Source organism: Vidua chalybeata, chromosome 3, assembly GCF_026979565.1.
Source record: "Vidua chalybeata isolate OUT-0048 chromosome 3, bVidCha1 merged haplotype, whole genome shotgun sequence".
NCBI lineage: Eukaryota > Metazoa > Chordata > Aves > Passeriformes > Viduidae > Vidua > Vidua chalybeata.
The window spans coordinates 6,448,868-6,471,483 of record NC_071532.1 but is presented as its reverse complement, the minus strand read 5'-3'; the positions used below and the strand labels follow the sequence as shown (position 1 = coordinate 6,471,483).

Sequence of the window (22,616 nt, the reverse complement as noted above, 5' to 3'; positions counted from 1 at the left end):
AAAGACACATTACCATTCATTTTGGATGTTTTCTGTATGAAAACAAATTATTCACCACCAATATACAACATCTGTATGGATTAAAGATGAGTAAACACTGGATACTAACTTGTCTTTTCTGCACAATTCTTTGGAGACAAGAGTGGCAAATAAACTTTTAGAGTATCTATTAAATAATGTATCTTCATATAATTAAGTATATTCTAGTCAGAAGCTTTCAGCTCTTAGACTTTTTAGACAGTTTTCAGAATAATTATCTTTAATTCATGGTCCAATTTGGATTGGATTTTATTTTATTTATTTTAAACTTATGACTGAATAATTGAATTCTTATCTGATCAGAGCAAAATTATTTCTGAAACTTAAGAGTACTAAACCATCATGGTTTTCACTACTAAACATATTTCTTCACTGACTAAAACCTCACATTTCTGCAGCCACAGGATGGCTTCTTTTACCAGGAAACTGACCCTAGCAATTCACTTTTCACAAGTTTTGCAGAGCATACACTTCGCAGCGGTTGGAAATGTCATCCAGTTATAAATGCCAAATCAGAGGCAAATTCCTGGGAGCTTTGACAGTAAGGGAAAGACAGAAGAAACCATCGATGCAATGCCTGTGAGGCAGGTGTTCTGCTACTCCAGTGGCACTCATACATCCTCAATTATAATGTGGGTGCTGCTTTCCCCTTCTGCTAACACTACTGCTGCTCCCTCAGATAGCCAGATTTCTCCTCACACCTCGCAATCCCATCAGCAGTGACTGGACAAGTGAATATAACAGCCAGAGAAACCACGCGTGGAAAAGGTGTTATTAAGAAAGTTATTTACAGACTGAATTACTGCCTCTTTCAGCAATATCCTAGTTAAATTTACAGAGTCTAGCAGAAAAATGGGAATACTGGTGAATCACACCTGCTCCAGTATTAACTATCTTAAGCCACATGAACCAGTTTTCATGAATTTATTACCCCTTCAGTTTCAAAGCCAGGTAATAATTTGCAGGGCTTTCCATGCCTAAGGCACAAGCAATCCAGATCAGTGGGCTTCAAAGAACATCTTTATTATAAAAGAGAAGAACAAACGAATGGTGAAAATATATTTTCTTGCAACCAGACAAATGCACAGTAGGCAAGAGAACAAATTTCAACTTAATTTTTATTATTTTTATCACAAAACTGGTGCTTTAGAGCACGAGATGTTCATTGTTTTGCTCAGCCAAGTGGAAATGGCTTAGAAGAGGCTCAGAGAGCCTGTGCTGATGCCACCTCCCAAGTGCCCATGTGATTCCTAGGCCAGGATGCAGGGATTGCCCCCATTCCTACTGCAGGGCATGTCAGTCAAAGCTGCAGCAGTGCCCTGCCCACAGACACAGGAGCTATCCTGCAGGCTGCACAGATGCCAGAAATGCTAACAGAGTGTGCTGTGCCTACATCCAGCTGTGAAAAGGTCCCATCTGCACATCCTTTGCAATTTTCCACATCAGAAGAAAAGCAGATTCTAAAGTACTATCAAAGCTGTTCATATAAATAGCCCTTCTAACATGCAGCCTGCCTGCAGTTTTATTTCCCCTCTAGCTTGTAGCTTAAGCATTACCATAGACAGAGAACTTCTTTCCTGCTATTTTGATGAATGAGAGTCACTGGAGGGACAAGTGTTATTGAAAAGTGATGTTCTGCAACTCACCTGCATTACCAGTAAACCCCAAATCTTCTTAAATAACTGCAGAACAAGGAAGACTTGTGCCCTTTGTGTCTAAAGATCAGGCTAAGCTCCAATATTCTTTTTTTTTTATCACAGATGAATTTGTTTTCCAGAGAAAATAAGAAAGCTCAGAAAACTCAGGCCTGCCCTGAGTGCTGGTGCCCAACAATCACAATACCCATGAAGCCTCAAGAACCTGAAAATGAAACAACACACTTTCAAGATAACATTAGTATAAGAGGTACTATAAAAGTTGATCTTTATTGGAGGCCTCCAGGGGTAGATATGGAAAATGTCCACAAAAGCCCACCCCCACAGGGGTGAATACATTTTTATAGGTTTAGCAAATTAGCATATTTGACAAAAATCTCCAATTAGGAGCACAAGTGGTGATGTAATTTTCCCTGCCAGTCCAAGCCCTTCTAAATCCTCCCCCCTCAGACAGGCCTAAACACAGTTGACGAAAATGAGTCTCAAAGAGTTGTTTCTTGGCCTTGGCTCCTAAGAAGAACCAAGACAGGATAGGGGCTTTGGAATATTTTGTCTTTCTGCCTATCAGGGTAGGGAAAAGTTCTGGGAAAATTAGCTATGAATGCAATAATAGACTACAAAGCTACAAATATATGTGTGAAGAATACAGAGAATATATATTAAAAAAAAGGCAAAAATCATTAGGCATCACCCTGAGCTGTCACTTGCTGTCTCTGTGCTGAATTCAAGCCCTGGCAGACAGGTCTCCAGCCACAAGGCTGCAGAGGGAGAAGTGCTGAAGTGAATTCAGTTTTCTGCACTGCATCTCTGCAGCACAAATCTCCACCTAAGACTACTTCTTTGGTAGATATGGTGCCAACTGTGAGGCAGATAGAGAAGAGCAAAAAACTTGGGGATATATAGATTTACAACTAAGAACCAGTAAGATCATGATTATTAAGCTATTAAAATACAACTACTGGCCAGCCATCCTTAGGAAGCTGTGTTGAAGTACAGATAAGAAGAACTTAGGTACAAAGACCTTATTTCAGAGCCAGTTAAAAAGTAGCTCAGCTATGTTTCCAGTCCAGTGTTGAGATGAAGCTGGTGTACCAGAAATCCTTTGTCTTCCTGCCAGATGGCCTCTGAGAGACTCTGGATAAGAGAATTTAGGAGTTAGAAACAGGTGTTACTGGGACTCTCCTGTGGTCATGCAGGAAACTGAGGGATGCACATCTCCTTAAGGTTCTTTCATCAATAAACTCACAAGTACAAGCCCCTGACATGCTGATCCTTAAAATTTGGGGGAAAAATCACAATCCAACTACCCAACTATTCCATTCCTGCTCCTCCCTACATCCTGTAGGAGTGAGCAGGTACAGAATGTCAGCCCTACTGTATCTATTTGGTGGTGGAAAGCCAAGCTTCAAACCTAATCAGCAACTTCAAACTCCTCTCGCCAAGGAATCTGCTATGTGGAAGGGATGGAAATTGCAATGAGAGCTGGTCTGAAGTGCAGATCTTTGATTTGATTTTCAGGTAACATGGAACAACACACAGAGCTAAACTCCAAACATGCTACTTTGTCCTTTCAATTTGAGCAAGGCTATAAAATTTGCGTTAAAAGTTTAGGGTGTAAGAACAGAACAGTAAAATAATCTATCACCAGTTATCTCTTTTAATAAAGATTGTATTTCTAATTGTTTCCTACCATTTTAAAGCAATTGGCCCTTCACTGAACTTCAACAAATGAGAGCTTTGAAAACACAGCTATTAAGAGAGATTAATAACAGCTCCTCATCTCTTATCCCAGGAGCCCAAGATATTCTCCTATTATTGCTATTCCTCTCAACATGCAGAATTAAAGAAAAGGGCACGAGGACATGGAAGCCATTAGCAGTTCCCAATTGTAAAGATATGGCGAGACAGGCAATCACATTTTGTTTCAAAGCATAGCCCATTTAGTCCAGTGGAATTATTTTAGCCTCTAAAATCATAAATCCACTTAAAACTAGAGGTCACTGAGCATCTAAGCTGCCATGCAGCACTAGTACAGTCAGGTGCCTTCTGACACTTGCAAAGCTCAGTGTTAACAGATCTGCTCTCTAGTGCTTATGTCTGGTTTCAATGCTCTCTTTCATGAGAGAATTTATTACTAACAAATTTATGTATTACTAACAAATATTATTACTAACATAACATAATTTATATTATTTATAACTAAAAAAAATATTACTATTTATTACTAACAAATTAATCCCTCTATACTGCTTGTGTAGCTACATTATTTTGGGTAATCAAAGAGTTAGAATTTCCAAGTAAGATTCCTTCAGAGCCAGGTCAGAACAGTGCTAACACAACATAATTGTCCTGATTATATACAACTTCTCACTGAATCTAGACAACTTCCTTTTATTGAGGAAAATAAACAGTGAGCAGTTATCAAACACCTGTATCAGATATTCCCTTGTAAGATAAATACTGAGACTTAAATAGAGCCAGCTATCTGTTTTGGAGGTTACTTTATATTTACACAGAGAAATCCTGATTATTTTTCTGTGAGAAGTACAGCAGCTAATGTGATACAGTACATCTATAAAGGAGAATGTTCAAAGCAAATTATCTCTCTTTGGTAACATAACTCCTTGTTATAAATCAAGACAAGGTTGTCACCTCTTTTGGATCAAGGTTAATCTACTCATAGCCATTAAATGCACACACATGCATTATCAAGGATCTATTTTACAGCTGCTCACTCTAATAATTCGAAGTCCTACCAGCTGAATGTGGCATTTTCTATCACAGATGCAGAAAAGCCAGAAAGGATTTGTACTGTTATGTCTAGCTTCTAGGCTATGCACTGAGCTGCTCAGGAACAAGATCAGTAAGAAATTTTAGCAATACAGCAAGGCAAAGCTATAAAAACACGGGAAAACAAGGCAGATTGTCCCACTATTGGGTTTTTTTCCCCCCAGCAGATGATGGAAAATATTTCTGCACAGCAACAGTGTTAACCTAGCTCCTCCAAAAGCCTAGGTAAAAGGTGACCAAGCTAAGCCTCACCACTCCCAAAGGCTGGAAATTATCGCATGATCAAGCCCAACCCATATTCTCCTTGCTAAAAAGCTGAAGTTTTATTCCATTTAATAGACTTTGTTGCACTAAGTGACACATCTCAAATTAAAAGATACCATGTTTTGCTGTGAAAAATCCTGAACTACAAGGGAAAACCAGAGCCCTATTCCACTGTTCATATTTCCAGGAATCCTCTGCAAAAAAACTATCAGTAGTAAAATCCATATATTTTGCTAAGAGTGGACAGATTACTGTTTAGCTTTGCAAATTGAACAAATGAACGGGAGTTTTACACCACTTGAAGATTTATCCCTCTTTCTCCACCTTGCATGCTGCAAACAGCTGGGCACTGCAAATCTCTGAGAGCTCAAATGTCTAAGCAAGAGCAATGATAAACACAAGGTAAATGCAAACTTGAAAACTGTTTCCTCCACAATCAAAGAGGACTGCTTTCAGGCATATGAAACCCAGGCTAAGTGCATTTAATGACCCACTAGCATTTGCTGCCAAAACCAGTTGGATTTGAAACATTAGCCTCATCTTTGATTAACTATCTAGTAATCTATAAGGGCAGCTGCTTTAAGACACTAAACAGACGTATCTCTAAAAGGAAATAGAAAGAAAAATGTTTCCTCTAAGTTTTGAAAAAAACTTGACATACACTTTTGCAAACAGTTGAGAGGTAGCAAATATAGAGATAAGACTGTCAGAGAGATGAGGCACTGCCTTTTTTTTACAGCAGGAGTAAACACTAAATTTTAGACTAATTATCCTACTTTAATGTTACCAGAGGTATCACTGGTGCTTGACTAAACTCAAAGCAGTGGCACGTTCAGGATACGCAGTGCATTACTGAATGGAAAAGACATGGAAAGCCAAAGTCAGAGGCTGAGTAGTTTTTTTGACATGTAACAAAACTCACCAGATCCTCCAAGATCCATCCTGCATGAAATGGCTGTACTGATTACATGGACATTCCCTGAGAGCAGAATGAACAGACAGGCAATGAATTCACAGCACCAGGCCCTTGGAAACTGAAATGTGCCTTTCACAAACAATCCACTAAACCAAGTTTAAAATAGGTTATAAAAGAGATTTCAGAGAATTAGAAGTTCAATGAGTTCATCCATTGACATGTGCTTTCCAAAGTGGCATTTTCACAGATTAAAGCAGTGCCACCCTCCATATATAAGAAGAGGTGTGATTACCTGGCAACAAATTACACATTTTTGTTAAGGAAGATGACTGAAGCTTTTTATGAAGACTGGCATAGGCAGCACACAGGGATGAATGTTAAGTTCCTTAGATTCACAGTGAAAAACAATAGCACATTCAAACATTCCACATAATGCCTCATCTCACACAGCCAAAGGACCCAGAATTTCCTCACAGAGATCTTGTGAACACAAACCCCCAGGAGAGATGAGGGAGGGCAAGTGCTGACCCTGCGAAAGCACATGGGAGAGCACATGGCCTCAGCACAGCTGGGAGCTCCAGAAAGGCTTTTCTTCCCAAGAAGGTTCTGCCTCTACTTCTTTCCCTTCTGACAGAAGACACTAAATGGACATGATTTTGGAACTGCATTTTCAGCCAGACTCCAACACATTACAGCCCATGTGAAAGAACTGAAACTGTGTGGAAATATGTAACCCACATACCTGGCTTCCTTTTTGCAGTAGCTTTTCTGACATAATGGACACTTCCTTGATAAGAAGTCCTGCTGTTTTCAAAGTAGAGATGATTGGCATTGATTTCAAAAGACTCCCTGGGGCAATTTTTCCACAATTTCTCAATGCAAAATTTCCCCTTTACACTTTCTCTGCCATTTGTGTGTTCATGGCACAGTCTTAACCTGCACATACTTTGGTGAAAGGACAACTGCAACAAAAAATATCCATCATTTAATGCAAAAATGCAGAGGTGACCAAGGACATCAGATCTGTCTAGGTACTGTGGCAATGTCTGTTCTTGTACAGACTGAATCTCAAAAAATTGGTGGTGCTTCCACCCACAGCTCTGCTGAGTGGCAAATTAGGCTGTGTTATGGGAGCAAATGCCAAACTCAAAAGTGGTTCATGGAGCTTTCCCTTCCAGTGGTATTTCTCTTAAAAATGGAGTAGCTACTCAAATTCTACTCCCAGGCCAGAAAATGAGCAGTGTCTAAGTGCAAATAGAGGTAAAGACACCTGGAACAGCCATCTGGAACTACTCAGCATCAAATCAGTCAACATGACAGAGCTTTTGCTGTCTTACAGTGTGTTAAGAATGGCCATATTCTCTGTCAAGATTTACCTTTAAACGGATCCAAGTGTAGCCTGAAGTGAACTGCAGCACAAGTGTACTGATGAAGCTGAGAGCAGCAAGCTTTTCAGCCAGGAGGAAAGGACACAGCTGCACAGCCAGATGCCAGTAAGAGCACCGCAGTCACAATCAGGACACATGGTCATCACAGGCCAGCCAGATGTCTAAGCAGTATGGAAAATAATCATGTTATCAAAAGAGCACAAATCTTATTTTCTGTTTATCGCCATGAACTGGTTTGATGGCAAACCAGCAGGAGGAATTAACTCTGCACAAATATATTGTGAGAGATGCCAAGTCAGAACTACAATTTAATAAGAAAATGACAATAAAGGCAATAGCACAGAAACAGTGGCTTATACCAACAAAATCAGAATATGACCTGACACCCTGTTGGTCAGGGGAGTGGCAGCAGTCTTGTTGGAGTGATGGATGTGGTCCTGTTGAAGTGGTGATACTGTAGAAAGGCCTGGTCCTTCCCTGGAGGTCCAGTGGTGGTTGTTGAGAGCTTTCCTCCTCTGGGAATCCAGTGGTGGTATTGTGGTGTCCCAAGTCTCAGATTATAAACAGGTAGGATTGTTGGTTCCTCTCCCAGGGCAGGGCATCTCACAATGGGATGATACAATTATATGAGAAATTCTGGGAGACCTTGATGGCCCATTAGCAGAGATGGTCCCCCCAGGTTGGCTGCTGCTTGCCCAGAGGGAGTTATCAGGCCTGAGTCATACAGATCTGGGAGATGCAACTGGCTCCACAAGCAGCAAAAGAAAATAGTAAAATGGTAAAAATCTCCAGTGGTAATGTAATGGATCAGCTATTGGATAGAAAAGAATCTGACATGATTTCAGATTGCATTTGCATGAGAAGTGAGAAAAAACCTTCTGAATAGTACTCAAATATCCAGTCAGTCATCCTTTTCTCTTCCAAGTGAACTCCCTGAAGCAAAATTACCTAAATTAGGGTACACTAAATTCGGGTACTGCGAAACTGTAATTTTTTTATCTAGTGTCTTTACAAGTGCATTTCCTGATGACTAATGACAACAAATCAGTTAATAAAGAATTTGATTTTAAAAGGCCAGCTGGGCTTAGATTAAATATTTCTTCTGGGAGAATTTCAGTCTTAAAATTCCAAGTTCATTTAAAGACAAGTTTGCTCAGAATAGTGGGAAAGAGCAGGCTGTCCATCAGCAGGCCATCCCATGGCCTGGGAACTAACTCCCAGTCTGGAAGGGGTAATCTCTCTTGCCTCCCTCTGCAGTCCTGTGGACAGAAACACCCCCAAAGGGTCTCTCACAGCAGCTCAATTTTACTCTGGATCACAAACAGCATTGGATCCACTCTCCTAGCCGAGGAGAGGAGAGGAGAGGAGAGGAGAGGAGAGGAGAGGAGAGGAGAGGAGAGGAGAGGAGAGGAGAGGAGAGGAGAGGAGAGGAGAGGAGAGGAGAGGAGAGGAGAGGAGAGGAGAGGAGAGGAGAGGAGAGGAGAGGAGAGGAGAGGAGAGGAGAGGAGAGGAGAGGAGAGGAGAGGAGAGGAGAGGAGAGGAGAGGAGAGGAGAGGAGAGGAGAGGAGAGGAACTAATTTACTTTGGGATCAGTAGTCAAGAGATACAAATGACCTCTGAACAGCTAAATTTCTTGCTAAACAATTCTGGAGATTGTATTCTAGCTGATTCATCCATTGTCCTGGTGTTGGCTGGGATAGAGCTCATTTTCATCTTAGCACCTGGTACACGGCTGTGTTTTGGATTGGGATGAGAATAATGTTGATAACACAGTGTTTTGGCTGTTGCTGAGCACTGCTTGCCCTAAGTCAAGGACTTCTCAGTGTCTCCTGCTCAGCCAGCGAGGAGCAGCGCAAGTGAGGGAGCACAGCCAGGACAGCTGACCAGAACTGGCCAGAGGGATATTCCATGCCACAGAGCATCATGCCCAGTACATAAACTGGGGGAAGCTGGCTGAGAGGGGCTGACCACTGCTCAAGGTCAGGATGGGCTTTGCTCAGCAAGTGGCGAGTAGCCGTATTTCTTGGGATTTAGTTATCTATTCTTGTTGTTATTGTTGTCATTGTATTTAAGTTTGCTTCCATTATTAAACTGTTCTTATGTCAACTCACTAGGGTGTTTTTATTTTCTTTCTGATTCTTGATGATCCCCATCTCTCTGAGAGGGGGCAGGCAGTAAGTGAGTGTCTGCACAGGGCTTTGTTGCCAGCTGGGGTTAAACCATGACATCCCCAATGCTGAGAGATGCGACTTTGGGCTGAACAGCTCGTTCCTCCTGAGCTAGTTTTGTGGCACTGTGCCATAGCCCCTGTACAGTTTTTTGTTTTTAAGATCACAGTTAATGGGGTCTGATTTCAAAATGGCAATTCTCTGCCAATTTTGGTCTCTACCAAATAGAAACAATTTATAAATAGACCCCTTAGAAAAGTCTGGGACTTAGCATGCGTTTTATTCCTCAGGAACTTGCAATTCAGGAATTGAGGGATACCCATTCCCACACAGCTCTAGCCATGCCACATTCTCCTATTCCCTCTCATTTGTCCACAGCATTTCTAAATATTCTGGGAAAAGCACCACCACTGTTTTAAACCAGGAGGTGCTAATTCGTTGTGATCCTAGTAAGCAAGGCACTCAAACTTTGTACATTATCGCCTAAAATGCCTTTTATTACAGCTGATACAACAAAAAGTAGAGCATGGATAATCTTACCTGACGCAAGTGGGACCCCTGAGCTGTACCTCATTCCATCCAAGCACATCATCCTGATGGACATCCGTAGGAAGGTTTCCCCACTTTACTCTTTTGAGCTTTGACAGGATTTTCTCAAATCCTACCCATCAATCCTACTACCGAACAAAAAGGATTTTTATACAAGAACGTGCGGCTGCACTTTTAAAGCCAAGAAACATGGGGGTATAATTGCCTGACAACTGTGACCACCAGCAGAGAGAAAGGGAGGGTTTTCCTCCTCACCACTACCAAATGGTAAAGAGGTTCCTTTCGCAGTGTGGGGGCTTTGCCATTCCTGCCCCAAAGTATTACATCAGTCTGTGTATCACACCAGAAGGGAGGTGCTGAGCCCTTGGCTCTAACATCCATGCCCCTGAGCTGTCCCTCTCAGACAAACCAGCATCTGTCTCCTTTAGATTGTAAATAACTTATATTCCACAGAGCCCTGAACAAGAGCCTGTTCCACCACTCTGCCAGCCACATGGTCAGCAGTCAGTCCTGGAGTGCCTGGGGGGACACAGACTCCACCCCAAAACATGGATGGACATCTTCTGGCATGGGTTTGCTTAATCTCCACCTATTTTGGGGAGCATGGACATGCCTTTCAGCTCCTGTCCCTTCTACAGTGCTACTCCCAGACTTCAAAAATATGAGGAGAAGGAAGCTGGTGAAGCCCTGCACTTTTGGCACCATAGCAGAAGTATCTCAAGGCCTTTTTTATGTTAGAAATTAGGTGACACCGTGTTTTCATGACTCATCCTGACACCAAGATTGTGTTTTCATGCTCTGGGTAGCTTCAAATGAAACCACCATTAAAGATTGTTCTGTTGAATTAGAATTCAAGAAAATCTTGGAACTATTCTGCCTGCCATGGTGAAATACCAAACTGTCAATGACAAACAGCAATGGCAAATCCACCACAATATTCCAAAGGGGAGACGTGAAGGAGCAGGATTCTGTCCGCAGCAAATGAACAGAAAGTAATGATGACTGAATACAAAGAACAGAATAAAGATGCTGCAGTGATGATAATCACTTTGTTAACAGAGAACAGCAATGGCAAGGGAAAGTGCTGACAACTGAGCTTAAATTTGAGACTGTAGCTGGAATGGATAACACTCAATTTTTTAAATTAATGCAGCATCCAATTTTTCCTACTTAGACCACCAAAGAAATTGGCAGGTTTTTGGAAGGATCTATCTCCTACTGAGACACTTCAATTAAAATGCTGCTTAATTTCCAAAAACATTCCACAGCTCATAGCACCCACCGAAAGAGAAGATGAACCAAGTGTGTCTCTGAGTAAAATCCAAAGTCAGCAAAGACTGAAAATCCAAAGGAGTGACAAGACTGAATGAGATATAGGACATATTAAGCTCCTTTGGATGTTTCTAAATTCAAAGGCTTTTGAATATGGGGTCTTTATAAACCTGTATAAATCTTGAGGAAGAGGCCAAATGCAGACTTTAGATCTCCCAAACAGGGCCAGCAGAGGCTCCCTTGGAGGGTGAAGGGGCTCGGAGATCCCAGGATGTCCCCTGAGGTACCCAGGGAGATGTGAAGGGTCCTTTGTTTTTGAGGTCAGCTGTTATTAAGGTCCCAGTGCATTGGCCGCTCTTAGGAGCAGAGCTCCGCTCATGGTAGAAGGCAGCAGAAGACAGAACCCAGCAGTGGTGGTGAGTTCTTCCTACAGCAACTGCAGCCTCCTTCCCCTCCGAATGCTGACCAAGAAGGAATGTCCCCTAGCGGCTGCTCCAGCCTCCTTTTACCCAGCCAAATTCTTTGGTATCTCTGCCCCTCCAAGAGAAACCCTGAGACAAGAGGAGTGCAGCCAGTGCCCTGCTCCCCTGAGCCTGGCAACTGCTTTTGTCTCTCTTAAGTACCTGGTCATTATTGTCTCCTAGCAATACACATGGGGGAAAATTCCCTGAGAGAAAGAAACAAGAGGAACAACAAACCCCAACATTTGTGTATATGTAACACAGCCCAGGAACAGCAGTACAGATTAGACAATAATCCTGAGATTTCTTAACATTTGCCTTGCAGAGGCCTTCTGCTCAAGAGAAGGGTTTGTGCTAACAGAGATTTGTTCTAAGGCAGGCAGGTTAAAAAAAAAAAAAACCAAACACACAAAGCCTAAAAAAATACATCCAAAACCCCCAAAGGAATAGTTAATAATTAAACAAGAAGTTGAATGTTTAAAGACTGAAATGTTTTTCTTGTGGTCATTCATGTCATATACTGCAGCATCAAGATTCATGCACAGTCCCTGGGCTGCTCCTTGCTTCCTACCCTGCCTCAAATACTGTTATTTCTGCTTCTCTAGTGAGGGTGACAAGCGACAGTCAGAACATCAGCTTCTTAGAGCTATCTCTACATATTTCATACACTGTTGTTGAGGGGCAGGCGGTGCTTCTCACAAAATGCCATGCTAAGCTGAAGTGAGCAAAATAAACACCATTTTCCTACACAGTCACAAAAGGATGAACAAAGATGAAGAAAGCGGGAAATAGACACTGTCAGAGAATTATAAAGTAGGGGAAAAAACCCCAGGGAAAACAAAGGATCTTCTACTTGGAAAAGAGCTGCTGATTGCCCCTGTGTCACCTTGCACATGAAGTGAGCCCTGAGCAGCTCAACTAAATCTTGTGTCATTCAGCTGTGAGAGCCACCTGAATGGCCTTGTCCACAGAAACCTGTGCTGCTCTGAAAGGAGAAGATCTTTTGGATGAAAGTGCCACATCTGCTGTTCCCGCAGTTATTGTAAAATGCAGGCAAACCCAGTGGGAAGAAATGATGATGTCTAACTCCAGTTCAGAAGGCTGAATGATTTCTTTATTATAACTATGCTATAATACATTAATATATTATATAAAGGAAGATACTAAAACTACAAACCTACTTGTTCTAACTACCATATCTAACTCACAACCCGTGACTCTCCCGCGAGAGTCCAGACACAGTGGATTGGATTGGCCATCAGGCTCAAACAATCCTCACCAGAATCCAATCAAGCAATCACCCCAGGTAAACAATTCTCCAAACACATTCCACATGGGAAAAACAAGGAGCAGAAATAGAAATTGTTTTCTCTTTCTTTCTCTCTGTGCTTCTCTATGAAAAATCCTGAGAGAGAGAGAAACGTGCTTGCCATACGCAGTGCTGACAGCCATCCTGCCAGAGTGTCACTGTGGTTGTTGACAGCCTGCTTTATGGCTCCTTCACATGCTTTGTGCCTTTCCCCAAGCCACAAAGTGATACACACTCAGTAAGGAAGCAGAAGAAGTGATAAGAGGAAACTAACATGGTGACATAATCCAGTAATGAAGTCAAATTCTTCTCTACCCACTCCTTTCCAGGACACTTCCACATCCCAAGTTACCATTGGAACAGCTGAGTAAGGTCGGATTCCTTCAGTGTGCCAAGTATTTTTGCCAAATCCCATCCAAAAGTCACTTTCCTCTTATGTCACAAGACACATTTCCATGTATTAAAAAAATATATATACCTAACTTTCTGCAGGCAAATGTGGTGCTCATTAACATCAGCTACAGACTCTCAGATTGAGTAAAGCCACTGGGCCAGGTGGTGGGAATACTGAGCAAAAATATACATGGTTGTAATCAATGTGTACCTGCACCATCTGTTTGCTTGTTTTCCCAGAAAATCACAAGTCTGATGCTTTGTCCCACTGCACTGCCTAATTTATATTAGCAAACTTTGGAAAACTCCAGCTGTGCTTTTAGTCAAAGCTTAGGTAAGATTAATTACTTCACTCAGAGTCCAATTTATTTAGCAATTAGGAAAAATTAGACAGTAGCTGAGTTTGCTGTTTTGAAATGAAGGGCCTGAGTCCTCAGGTCTACTCCCAGGCTAAATGCTGGGTTTAGAACTCAATGATTTCAAAGTCTCCAAGCAAGTACTTTACACTGCAATTGTTTTTGCATCATTCAGCCTCCAAATAACCTCCCTATTCAACCTGTGAGCATACTAATGATCAAAATATTGATCAGCAATGATCAAAAATAATGATCAACAAATAAACAGGAATGTGAATCTTTGTTGTGGTTTGATGCTGGCCAAATTCCAGGCACCTACGAAAAATCACTCACTCACCCTCCCCTGCCTCAGCTGGGTAGAGGAAAGAGAAAAGTTTAATGAAGGCTTCATGAATTGAGATAAGGACTGGGAGAAAACACTCCATGGGCAAAACAGGATCAGCCTAGGGGTACAACGTGAAGTTATTGCTAACAAAGTCAGAGGAAGATAATGAGAAGCAAAATAAGCTCTTAAAAACAACTTTTCTTTCCCCAACCCCTGACTCCTTCCCACTGACAATGCAGGGAGAAAGGGCAGTTTGTCAGTTTGGTCAGTTTGTCACCCAAGATTTTCTTCTGCTGCTCCAGGAGAGGAGTCCTTCCCCTGGGAGGCCATGGGGTCCCTCCCACAGGAGACAGATCTCCACGAACCTCTCTGATATGGGTCCAATCTCACAAGCAGCAGTCCTCCCAAAACTGCTGCGACGTGGGTCTCTTTCCACAGGGTGCAGTCCTCCAAGGACAGGCTGCTCCAGCCTGGAAGCAGGGCCCTCTCTCTCCACTGGTTCTCCCACTGGATCACAGCCTCCTCCAGGCACCCACCTGCTCTGGCATGGGCACCTCCTCCATGGGCTGTGGGCTCCTGTGGACCCCCATGGGCTGTGGGAGGATCTCTGCATCCCCCATGGATCCTCATGGGCTGTGGGAGGATCTCTGCATCCCCCATGGATCCCCATGGACTGTGGGAGGATCTCTGCATCAGATCTTCACAGCTGCAGGGGCACAGCTGCCTCACCATGGCCTTCACCATGCTTCACCATGGTCTCACCACAGCCTGCAGAGGAATCTCGGCTCTGGCACCTGGAGCACCTCCTGCCCTTCTTCTCTACTGACCTTGGTGTCTCCATGTTGTTTCCCTCACATATTCTCAGAGGAAGCTCCTCCTCTTCTCTGGCTAGGAAAAAAAAAAAAAAAAAAAACAAACCCTGTGTCCCCCATTGCTTTGATTTTCTTCTTAAATCTGTTATCACAGAGCCATTACCATCATCTCTATTGAGCCCAGCCTTGGCCAGCAGCATGTCCATCTTCAGAGCCATCAGGGATTGGCTCTGCCAGACATGGTGGAAGCTTCCAGCAGCTTCTCACAGAAGCCACCTCTGTGGCCCCCCCGCCACCAAAAAACAGGCCGTACAAAACCAACAAAGTATTTTCCATAACAGTTTTCGGTAGCAACTTTTCTTTCTCGGCCTGAATGTGTCGCACTGGTAACACTGCTCCCAGGAAATGCTTTGTGATGCTGTGTTGAATGTTGTGACACCATTGGGGAATAATCAGTTAATGTTATTAAGGAGAAGCCTTGTCCTCTGCAGAAACCGTGCACCTGAATCATGTGCATACACTTGCTGCATGTACCCCATGGCTTTAGAGCCCTTAGACTACCACAGTAGCCCTTGCTGCAGGGGTCAGGGTGCTGGGACAGTCTTTGAGGCTCTGGACCCACCCCCTGAACTTCCACTCTGCCCAAGGACAGTTCCCAGCATCACTGGTTTTGTTCTCTATTCAGTGACTCCCAGTCAACAGCTACAGAGCACTGCCTTGTAAATGCATGGAAATCACATTGTTTCACAAGGCCACTGGTGTTCTCTGAGAAACAGCTGGACACATACAGCACCATTCCCTGGAGCACAGGAGATGAACTACTGCTGTACAGAAGTTCTCACTGAGCACATCTGCAGCTATCGATGTTCTGATGCCAGCTTGCCTTCAGTCAATGGGGAGAGACAGTTCTGCAGCAGATGAGGTTTTGGCCTAAAGGAATATAAATATCTGGATATCATATTGCTTGATTAGCTCACTAGATAACTTCATGTGAGACAGCTGAACAAAGTCTTAAAGAGATCACGAACATTCTGAATGCGAAGCTCCCTTTAGAGCATGGGCTTGTCTTCAGGGGCATTTAAGGTTTATGTGGCCCATTTTAGGGATCATTTTAACATGTCTCTGATGTACACAAGTTTCCTTTGCCTCTCTCTCCATATTTACTTTATTTACATTTTTTGACAGAATTTAACAGGTGGACTGGATCTGATTTCCTCATTGTTCATCTGGTTGCACCCTTTCAGGACATTAAAAATCCCTTAGTGTATTTTCAAGTATTAAACTGGCTGTTCAAAACAAAGCCAAGCAAAGTATTTGTTGTGAAATTCTTAATTCTCTCTGCTATCTGCAGACACTGGGGACTTCCCAATCTTCTTCAAGTTTTCTGGAAGGAATGCCACAGTAGTGGCTCTTTTACCCCAGACATATTTTACATTCACAGGTTTCTTTCCTTACCTTCTTTTTCCAGAGCTAAGTGCCCACCAGCTCACAAGAGCCCAGCCTTGTGCATGTGCATCAGGGACACACAGTCTAAGTTTTCTGCAACCCACCTACGCCCTTCATGACCTTTGAGAGCCTGTGATGGTCTCCTCTGCTGGGGACTATGTAATGTGTCCCACTATGCACCTTGGAAAACGTCAGCTAAGTGAGTAAGTCTGGAGGTGAAGAAGACAGGTGATGTGCCACACATTTCCTTTCCTTCTGGAGAACTGGAAAGCAAAAGAACTGCTCCCTCAGTTGTGAGGGTTTTAGAGCAATGAGAAGGCAGCCTTAGCAAAGGACACCAAGTCTTTAAGGATTCACTGCCACTTTTCTGCTCTGAGTAATTCCCTGAGAGGGCAAGGAAAGCTGTCAGGGGTCCTCTGATTTACGGCTATTCACTGTGTCCCTCCTGCTGGAGCTACTGCAGCTGCACTCCAAAAGACAATAGCCAGAGAGAGACACACAGAGAAAGGTTCCCGGGAAAACACATCACCCTCCTTCCTCCCCCTCCTTTCCAGTGTATTTTGCTTCTGTGGCACATCAGGTGCAGGCTGCTGCTGCCCAGCACAGGCAAAACCCAAAGAGCGAGGGCAGACCGGGGTTTATGTGTTCCATGCTCAGGCTTGCTAACAAAGCCACCCTGCCAATTCCACGTATTCAGGGCGTTTAAGGCAGAGGAACCCCAAAAGGGCTGTGGTCTATTGTCTCCAGATCGTGCTGCCTCTTTAAAATCAGAAATGCACGGACAGCTTCAAGGTGCCTCCCACTGAGCAAAGGCTTTAGATGCAGGCACAGAGGCAGAGGAGCCATCCTCCCCTGAGCACAGGGCTAACCTAATGGGAGAGAAAGCAGCGCTCAGCGGAGTCCTTGGCTACTTCCAGTGATCCTTTCTCTCCTCCTGTAACAGCAGCACGTGCAGAGGAGAAACCTGGCGGCTCTCCACAGGGTGCCTGAGACCTCCAAGAAGATGAGCGCAACTGCAGGTACCCTTTGCTGATAGTGCTCTGTCAGTTTGTAGATGGTTGTGTTGTCTGTATTTATTTTGCAGCTCTTTTGGTATTCCACAGCAGTGGAATCTGACACAGATACTGCCCCTTGCTTTGGCCAACAGATTTTGCATCCAAGTGTTTATTTAGCACTTCTCTTAAATGAATGTTTACCTTTCCAGGCAGCTGTGGAGGTGTCTCCTTGAAGCTCTTGTCAGAACTGTTTCATTTCAGGCTTTAGCTTTCTGTCATTCTGTTCTGCAATGCCCAGTTTAAAAAACAACGTGGTGACCAAAGTTGTAAAAGAGAGTTTCTGACAGGTATTTAAGTGTCAGTACATCAGGGTCTGAGGGTGGTTCCAGGGAAAGAAGGGAGCAGATTACCCTTTGTACCCGTGACTGCTATTGTTCAGTGGCGTTTGACACCCCGAGGACTTACTGCTTCAGGGCAGAAAAAGCCGTAATGCTCCCTGATCTTCTGTTCGGATGAGGTGAGACTGTCCTGACAGCTAGGAGTCTGGCGTGAAGATTCCTAGATGGACCATGGGAAGATACAAGAAGATGCCCTCTCAGCATTTTGATACAGGGAGGCAAAAATAAGGAGTAGATGAAATGGTTTTTCCCCCTCTGTGTGGGAAAAAAAAAATATTATTTTTTTTAATATTTGGTACAACTGGCATTACAAAGAGGGGGGCCTCCTCCTCCCCAGCATCAAAAATGCAAGGCACTCTGTCTTGCTTACAGAAGATTTTCACCTTTCACTCTCTGTGGAAACACTTTCCCTGTGAATGGCAGATTTGCCTTCACAGCTAAGCTCTACAAGTTGGTTCATGGGACAAAATTCTTGTCTCTGCAAATTGGCAGACTTCACCTGTTTGACAGAAGTGATAATGGATTATACTGGCAGAAAAAATTTTGTCCTTGACTCAATTAATGGCTGCCAAAAGTGAAGTGCTGGATTTAGTATTTTCTTGGGTCTTTGCAACTCTTACTTCATTAAGAAATGTATTTAGAAGCAAGAACATCAGTTCTCTTTTCATTCTCCTCTACCACATCACTCTGAAACAACCGGAATAAAGCATAAACTTTGTCCAAAAGGCACATCAAATGCTTTACAGCACACTGAGTTGTCATTTTAGTGTCTTTTACCTTGCACAACGATGACAGCACCATGGGCTTGCAGGCTGGTAGAGTTTTAAACTAGGTTTTACATTCCTCCTAGGCTGTCATTTCACTGCCTGGTGAAAATTTCATTGTTAGTAAATAGAACTGCTGCTGTAACAAACAGTGCATGAAGCAACTAGAAGCATTTATTTTGTGAGAACAGAAGCATCCCTTCACAGGGTATTTCCTCCTTCTGTGCACATGCAGCAACAGATCTGTGGGGCAATCAGGTGGCTATTGCTTTCCTTCAGGATCAGTACTTTTGCTGCCATTTCCTTTCAGGAAACATTTTCCTCTTTTTGTTCCCACAGAAGGAGAAAAGTGAGGCTGTTGTCCTGTAATCTTCTGGGGACAAAGACAAGGTTACTCACTGCTCAAAAGGAAGCTTTGGGTGAGGGCTCTCGCCTGCCACTCTTGTGCCCTGCCACGCTGGGCTAACACAACACCGAGGGCCAGCCAAGCTGCACATGCCAAAAGAAGACAGACACGGCCATGGAGCAAACTGAACATGACCTAAATGCTACCGCCCACCTCAACTTTGCTGCAATCTACAACATCCGTGATGGGGATTTCGCCTCGTTGAGAAACTTCTCTTTCAATTTCACTTACAGTGATTATGACCTGCCACTGGACAGTGAAGATGACATGACCAAAACCCGCACCTTCTTCACAGCCAAGATTGTGATCGGGGTTGCTCTGGCTGGCATCATGCTGGTCTGTGGCATTGGCAACTTCATCTTCATTGCTGCTCTGGCCCGCTACAAGAAGCTGCGAAACCTCACCAACCTGCTGATTGCCAACCTGGCCATCTCAGACTTCATCGTGGCCATCGTGTGCTGCCCCTTTGAGATGGACTACTACGTGGTGCAGCAGCTGTCCTGGGAGCACGGCCACATCCTCTGTGCCTCAGTCAACTACCTACGAACTGTCTCCCTCTACGTTTCCACCAATGCTCTCCTGGCTATAGCTGTTGACAGGTAAGTGGGTGCTATGACTGCACAAAGATGTAGCCACAGCTTCCAAGGTTCTAAACCATGTCCTCAAGTGCCACATCCACATTTTTTGTGAACTGTTCCCTGGGCAGCATGTTTTGATGCCTAACCACTCTTTCAGTGAAGGATTTTTTTCCAAGTGTGCAGCAGCCCTGAGAGACTGCCTGCCTTTTACTCCAGGAATTTTAATTTAATTTAATTGTATCCTTTCTCAAGACTCTTCTCTCAGCCTTGTGCACCACTGACTCTGACAGACCAAGGCTCTGAGCATCAGTCTGATGCTGGCATAAATCTGACATGACTGACTCACAGAAAGCCAGAGACTGGCTCAGTAAACTCTTTACAGAAAGGCCATCATCACAAGACCTCTTTCATGTACAAACACAATACACATCTCTGTAAACCCTTTGCACACACATATGTGATTCCCACCCTTCTTTCCTCCTCTTTCCCCCAATTTCTCTCATGTGCCATTTCCAACTTTAGTGTAGCATGGCAGTTTTCAGTCCCTGACACAAAAATCAGCTCAGGAGTAGTGAGCCCTGCTGAGGGCTGTACAGATACAGCTTGTGTACGGCTGATTCAGCTGTTCCTGATGTGAATGGAAGTCTGTGAAGACACTCTGGAGAAGCTCAGAGATGTTTTCCCTGGTGTGGGCAAGGGGACAATAAGCTCCTACAAAACAAATCCATAACAAACATCTAACAGAATAGGCTTTCAACAGCAGCTGAGGACTCAGGGTAAAGCTTCTAAACCTACCATGTATACATTACCATTTTCTATCAGTTTTTCAGCTTCTACAAGGTTTTTTTGGAAAGCTCTGCCAGTGCATCCCAGGCTGATGAAGTAACGGGTCATGGTGTCCTTATGTCTGCTAAGAAATCAGATTTATAGCATATCTTCCCACACATCTTTAAAAACAAGCCTGATTAACACGATTAATCACTGAAGCTTGTTATAAGAACACACTGTTTTGGTTTCATTGCTTTTATTTTTTCTTTTTCTTTTTTTTTTTATTTGCAAGCTATTGGTTTGGTAAACAGAGAGAAACCCCACTGTTTAACAATCACCTATTCCATGTTAGTTATGTCATGTGGATTGTTGACTTCTGTCTCTAAAAGGAACAGGCTGCTAAGAAAGGTCTTCCCATGTTTAGGTCATTTAAAAGGAATCAACCATGCAAACTAAGTCTGTCCCACTGAGGACTTTCTTTAGAGGGAGCTCTTTTTTTTCTTCATCCATGTCTATTCACATGAAAAAATAGGAATTTCACATTTTTAAGGCCACACCTACACTAGAAAAAATACAACATCTGAAGAGGAAGAACATGTGGTAAGGGTCTAATGTCCACACTGCAAATATTTAGCTGGGTCCCCTGGACCAAACACCCATGGGCTTTTGGTGTGTTTTATGTACACTTTTGGAGCACATCTTCCAGGATAGTTTCACCTGAATTCAGTTTGTGAACTGCAGAACCATTCCATGGTAACAGCCCAAGTGTGGTAAGCAATGACAATCAGGAAATCCACCACAAAAGCTTCCTCTGGACTCTGTTGGACAGATTGATCCCATCCAGCCAAATGTTCTGCTGAGCAGATATGCACATTTATGAATACATACACATACATTATGCCACAACTTACTTCCCCAGGACCTGATCTAAAAATGTTAACCTTCTGCTCCACAATGAGGCTGACTCATTTTGCTGTCCCCTGACATTTACCCTGCACTATTTAAGAACCATGAACGATTTATCTGCTTCCAAGAACTGGCTGATGAAAAGTGCTGCTGACTTTCCATTTTACTTTAGAATAAATATATCTTATGGATGCTATTCTATGTATTGAATATATACAGATGGAATAGACTCCAAAGGAATGAGAAACTCCACTTTTTGAAACAATACTTTGGGTAAAATACGGTTGTACTGGGATGTCTGATAAAAATCTCCTCCTACCAGGAATACTACAACCTTGCAGCTTTACAGTCCTAAGCAGTGCAAATATCTAACTCAAGTTTTCTGCTTTGCCATATTATTTAATACTGTATATTTAAGATGAATAAGCAATAGTCACCTCCAGAATACACACAAAAAGAGTTTGCGTGGGCAGAAAATAGATATACATTCTGTTGGTGGCTTAAACTCATGTTCCCCTGCAACCAGACATTAGCATCACCTGCAGGTCTTTGCAGCCCATGGAATAACCAGAGAAATAAGAAAAACACCGTGATGGATATATTCACCTCTTTGTAAAAAGAGCTATTTAAGTAGCTCTCTGCCTAGGGAAAATATTTTCCTGATTCTGCATGTTTGTCTTTTCTTCCCTGAACCTGACTAGATACGCAATACTGCATTTTTCAAACTCTTGCTCCTGTTTAAAAGGAAAAGTTGTGATACAAAATTGTAACTCAGCTCCAGGCTGCTACTTCACAACATCTTCTTACAGATGATTATGTCCTTACAGACGAGTATGTTCAGGCTGTCCCCTCAGGAATGACAGCAATTTCCTCCTGCCCAATTCTGTTTGCTTGTATTTTGAAGTGTGTTCTGACCAACAGTGTTTTCAGACTTCATTTTGAATATATTTTTCTGTTCTAGGTATTTGGCCATTGTCCACCCACTGAAACCACGCATGAATTATCAAACAGCAACCTTCCTCATTGCCTTGATCTGGGTCATCTCCATACTTGTAGCTATTCCATCTGCATACTTTGCTACTGAAACTGTGTTGTTTATAGTGAAAAACCAGAAGAAATTTTTCTGTGGCCAAATTTGGCCAGTTGACCAGCAGATGTACTATAAATCATATTTTCTCTTCATCTTTGGCATTGAATTTGTAGCACCTGTGATTACAATGACCTTGTGCTACGCCAGGATCTCTCAGGAGCTTTGGTTTAAAACTGTCCCAGGATTTCAGACGGAACAAATCAGAAAGAGGCTTCAGTGCAGAAGGAAAACTGTCATGGTACTAATGTGCATTCTGACTGCCTATGTTCTCTGCTGGGCACCTTTCTATGGCTTCACAATTGTCCGAGACTTCTTCCCCACGCTCTTGGTGAAAGAGAAGCATTATCTTACTGCCTTTTACATAGTCAGGTGCATCGCCATGAGTAACAGCATGATAAACACCATGTGTTTCGTAACCGTGAAAAACAACACCATGAAGTACTTCAAGAAGATCATGCTGCTCAGATGGAGGTCAACGTATAAGGGAAGCAAATCTAGCACAGATTTGGACCTGAGAACAAGTGCAATGCCAATCACAGAGGAAGTAGACTGCATAAAACTACAATAA

At 43.0% G+C, this 22,616-nt stretch overlaps 1 protein-coding gene across 1 annotated transcript; it reads left to right on the top strand.

Moving 5' to 3' along the window:
- Positions 1-18,714: 18,714 nt before the first annotated feature.
- PROKR1 (prokineticin receptor 1) lies at positions 18,715-22,616 on the top strand. The gene is made up of 2 exons (XM_053937244.1): positions 18,715-19,305; positions 21,920-22,616. Exons 1-2 carry the CDS (start codon positions 18,821-18,823, stop codon positions 22,614-22,616), a joined length of 1,182 nt encoding a protein of 393 aa, XP_053793219.1. The 5' UTR covers positions 18,715-18,820.

Coding starts and splice junctions, on each gene's coding strand:
- PROKR1 (XM_053937244.1), top strand. CDS start 18,821: ATGGAGCAAACTGAACATGACCTAAATGCTACCGCCCACCTCAACTTT. Junction 19,306..21,919: donor CTGGCTATAGCTGTTGACAG/GTAAGTGGGTGC, acceptor TTTCTGTTCTAG/GTATTTGGCCATTGTCCACC.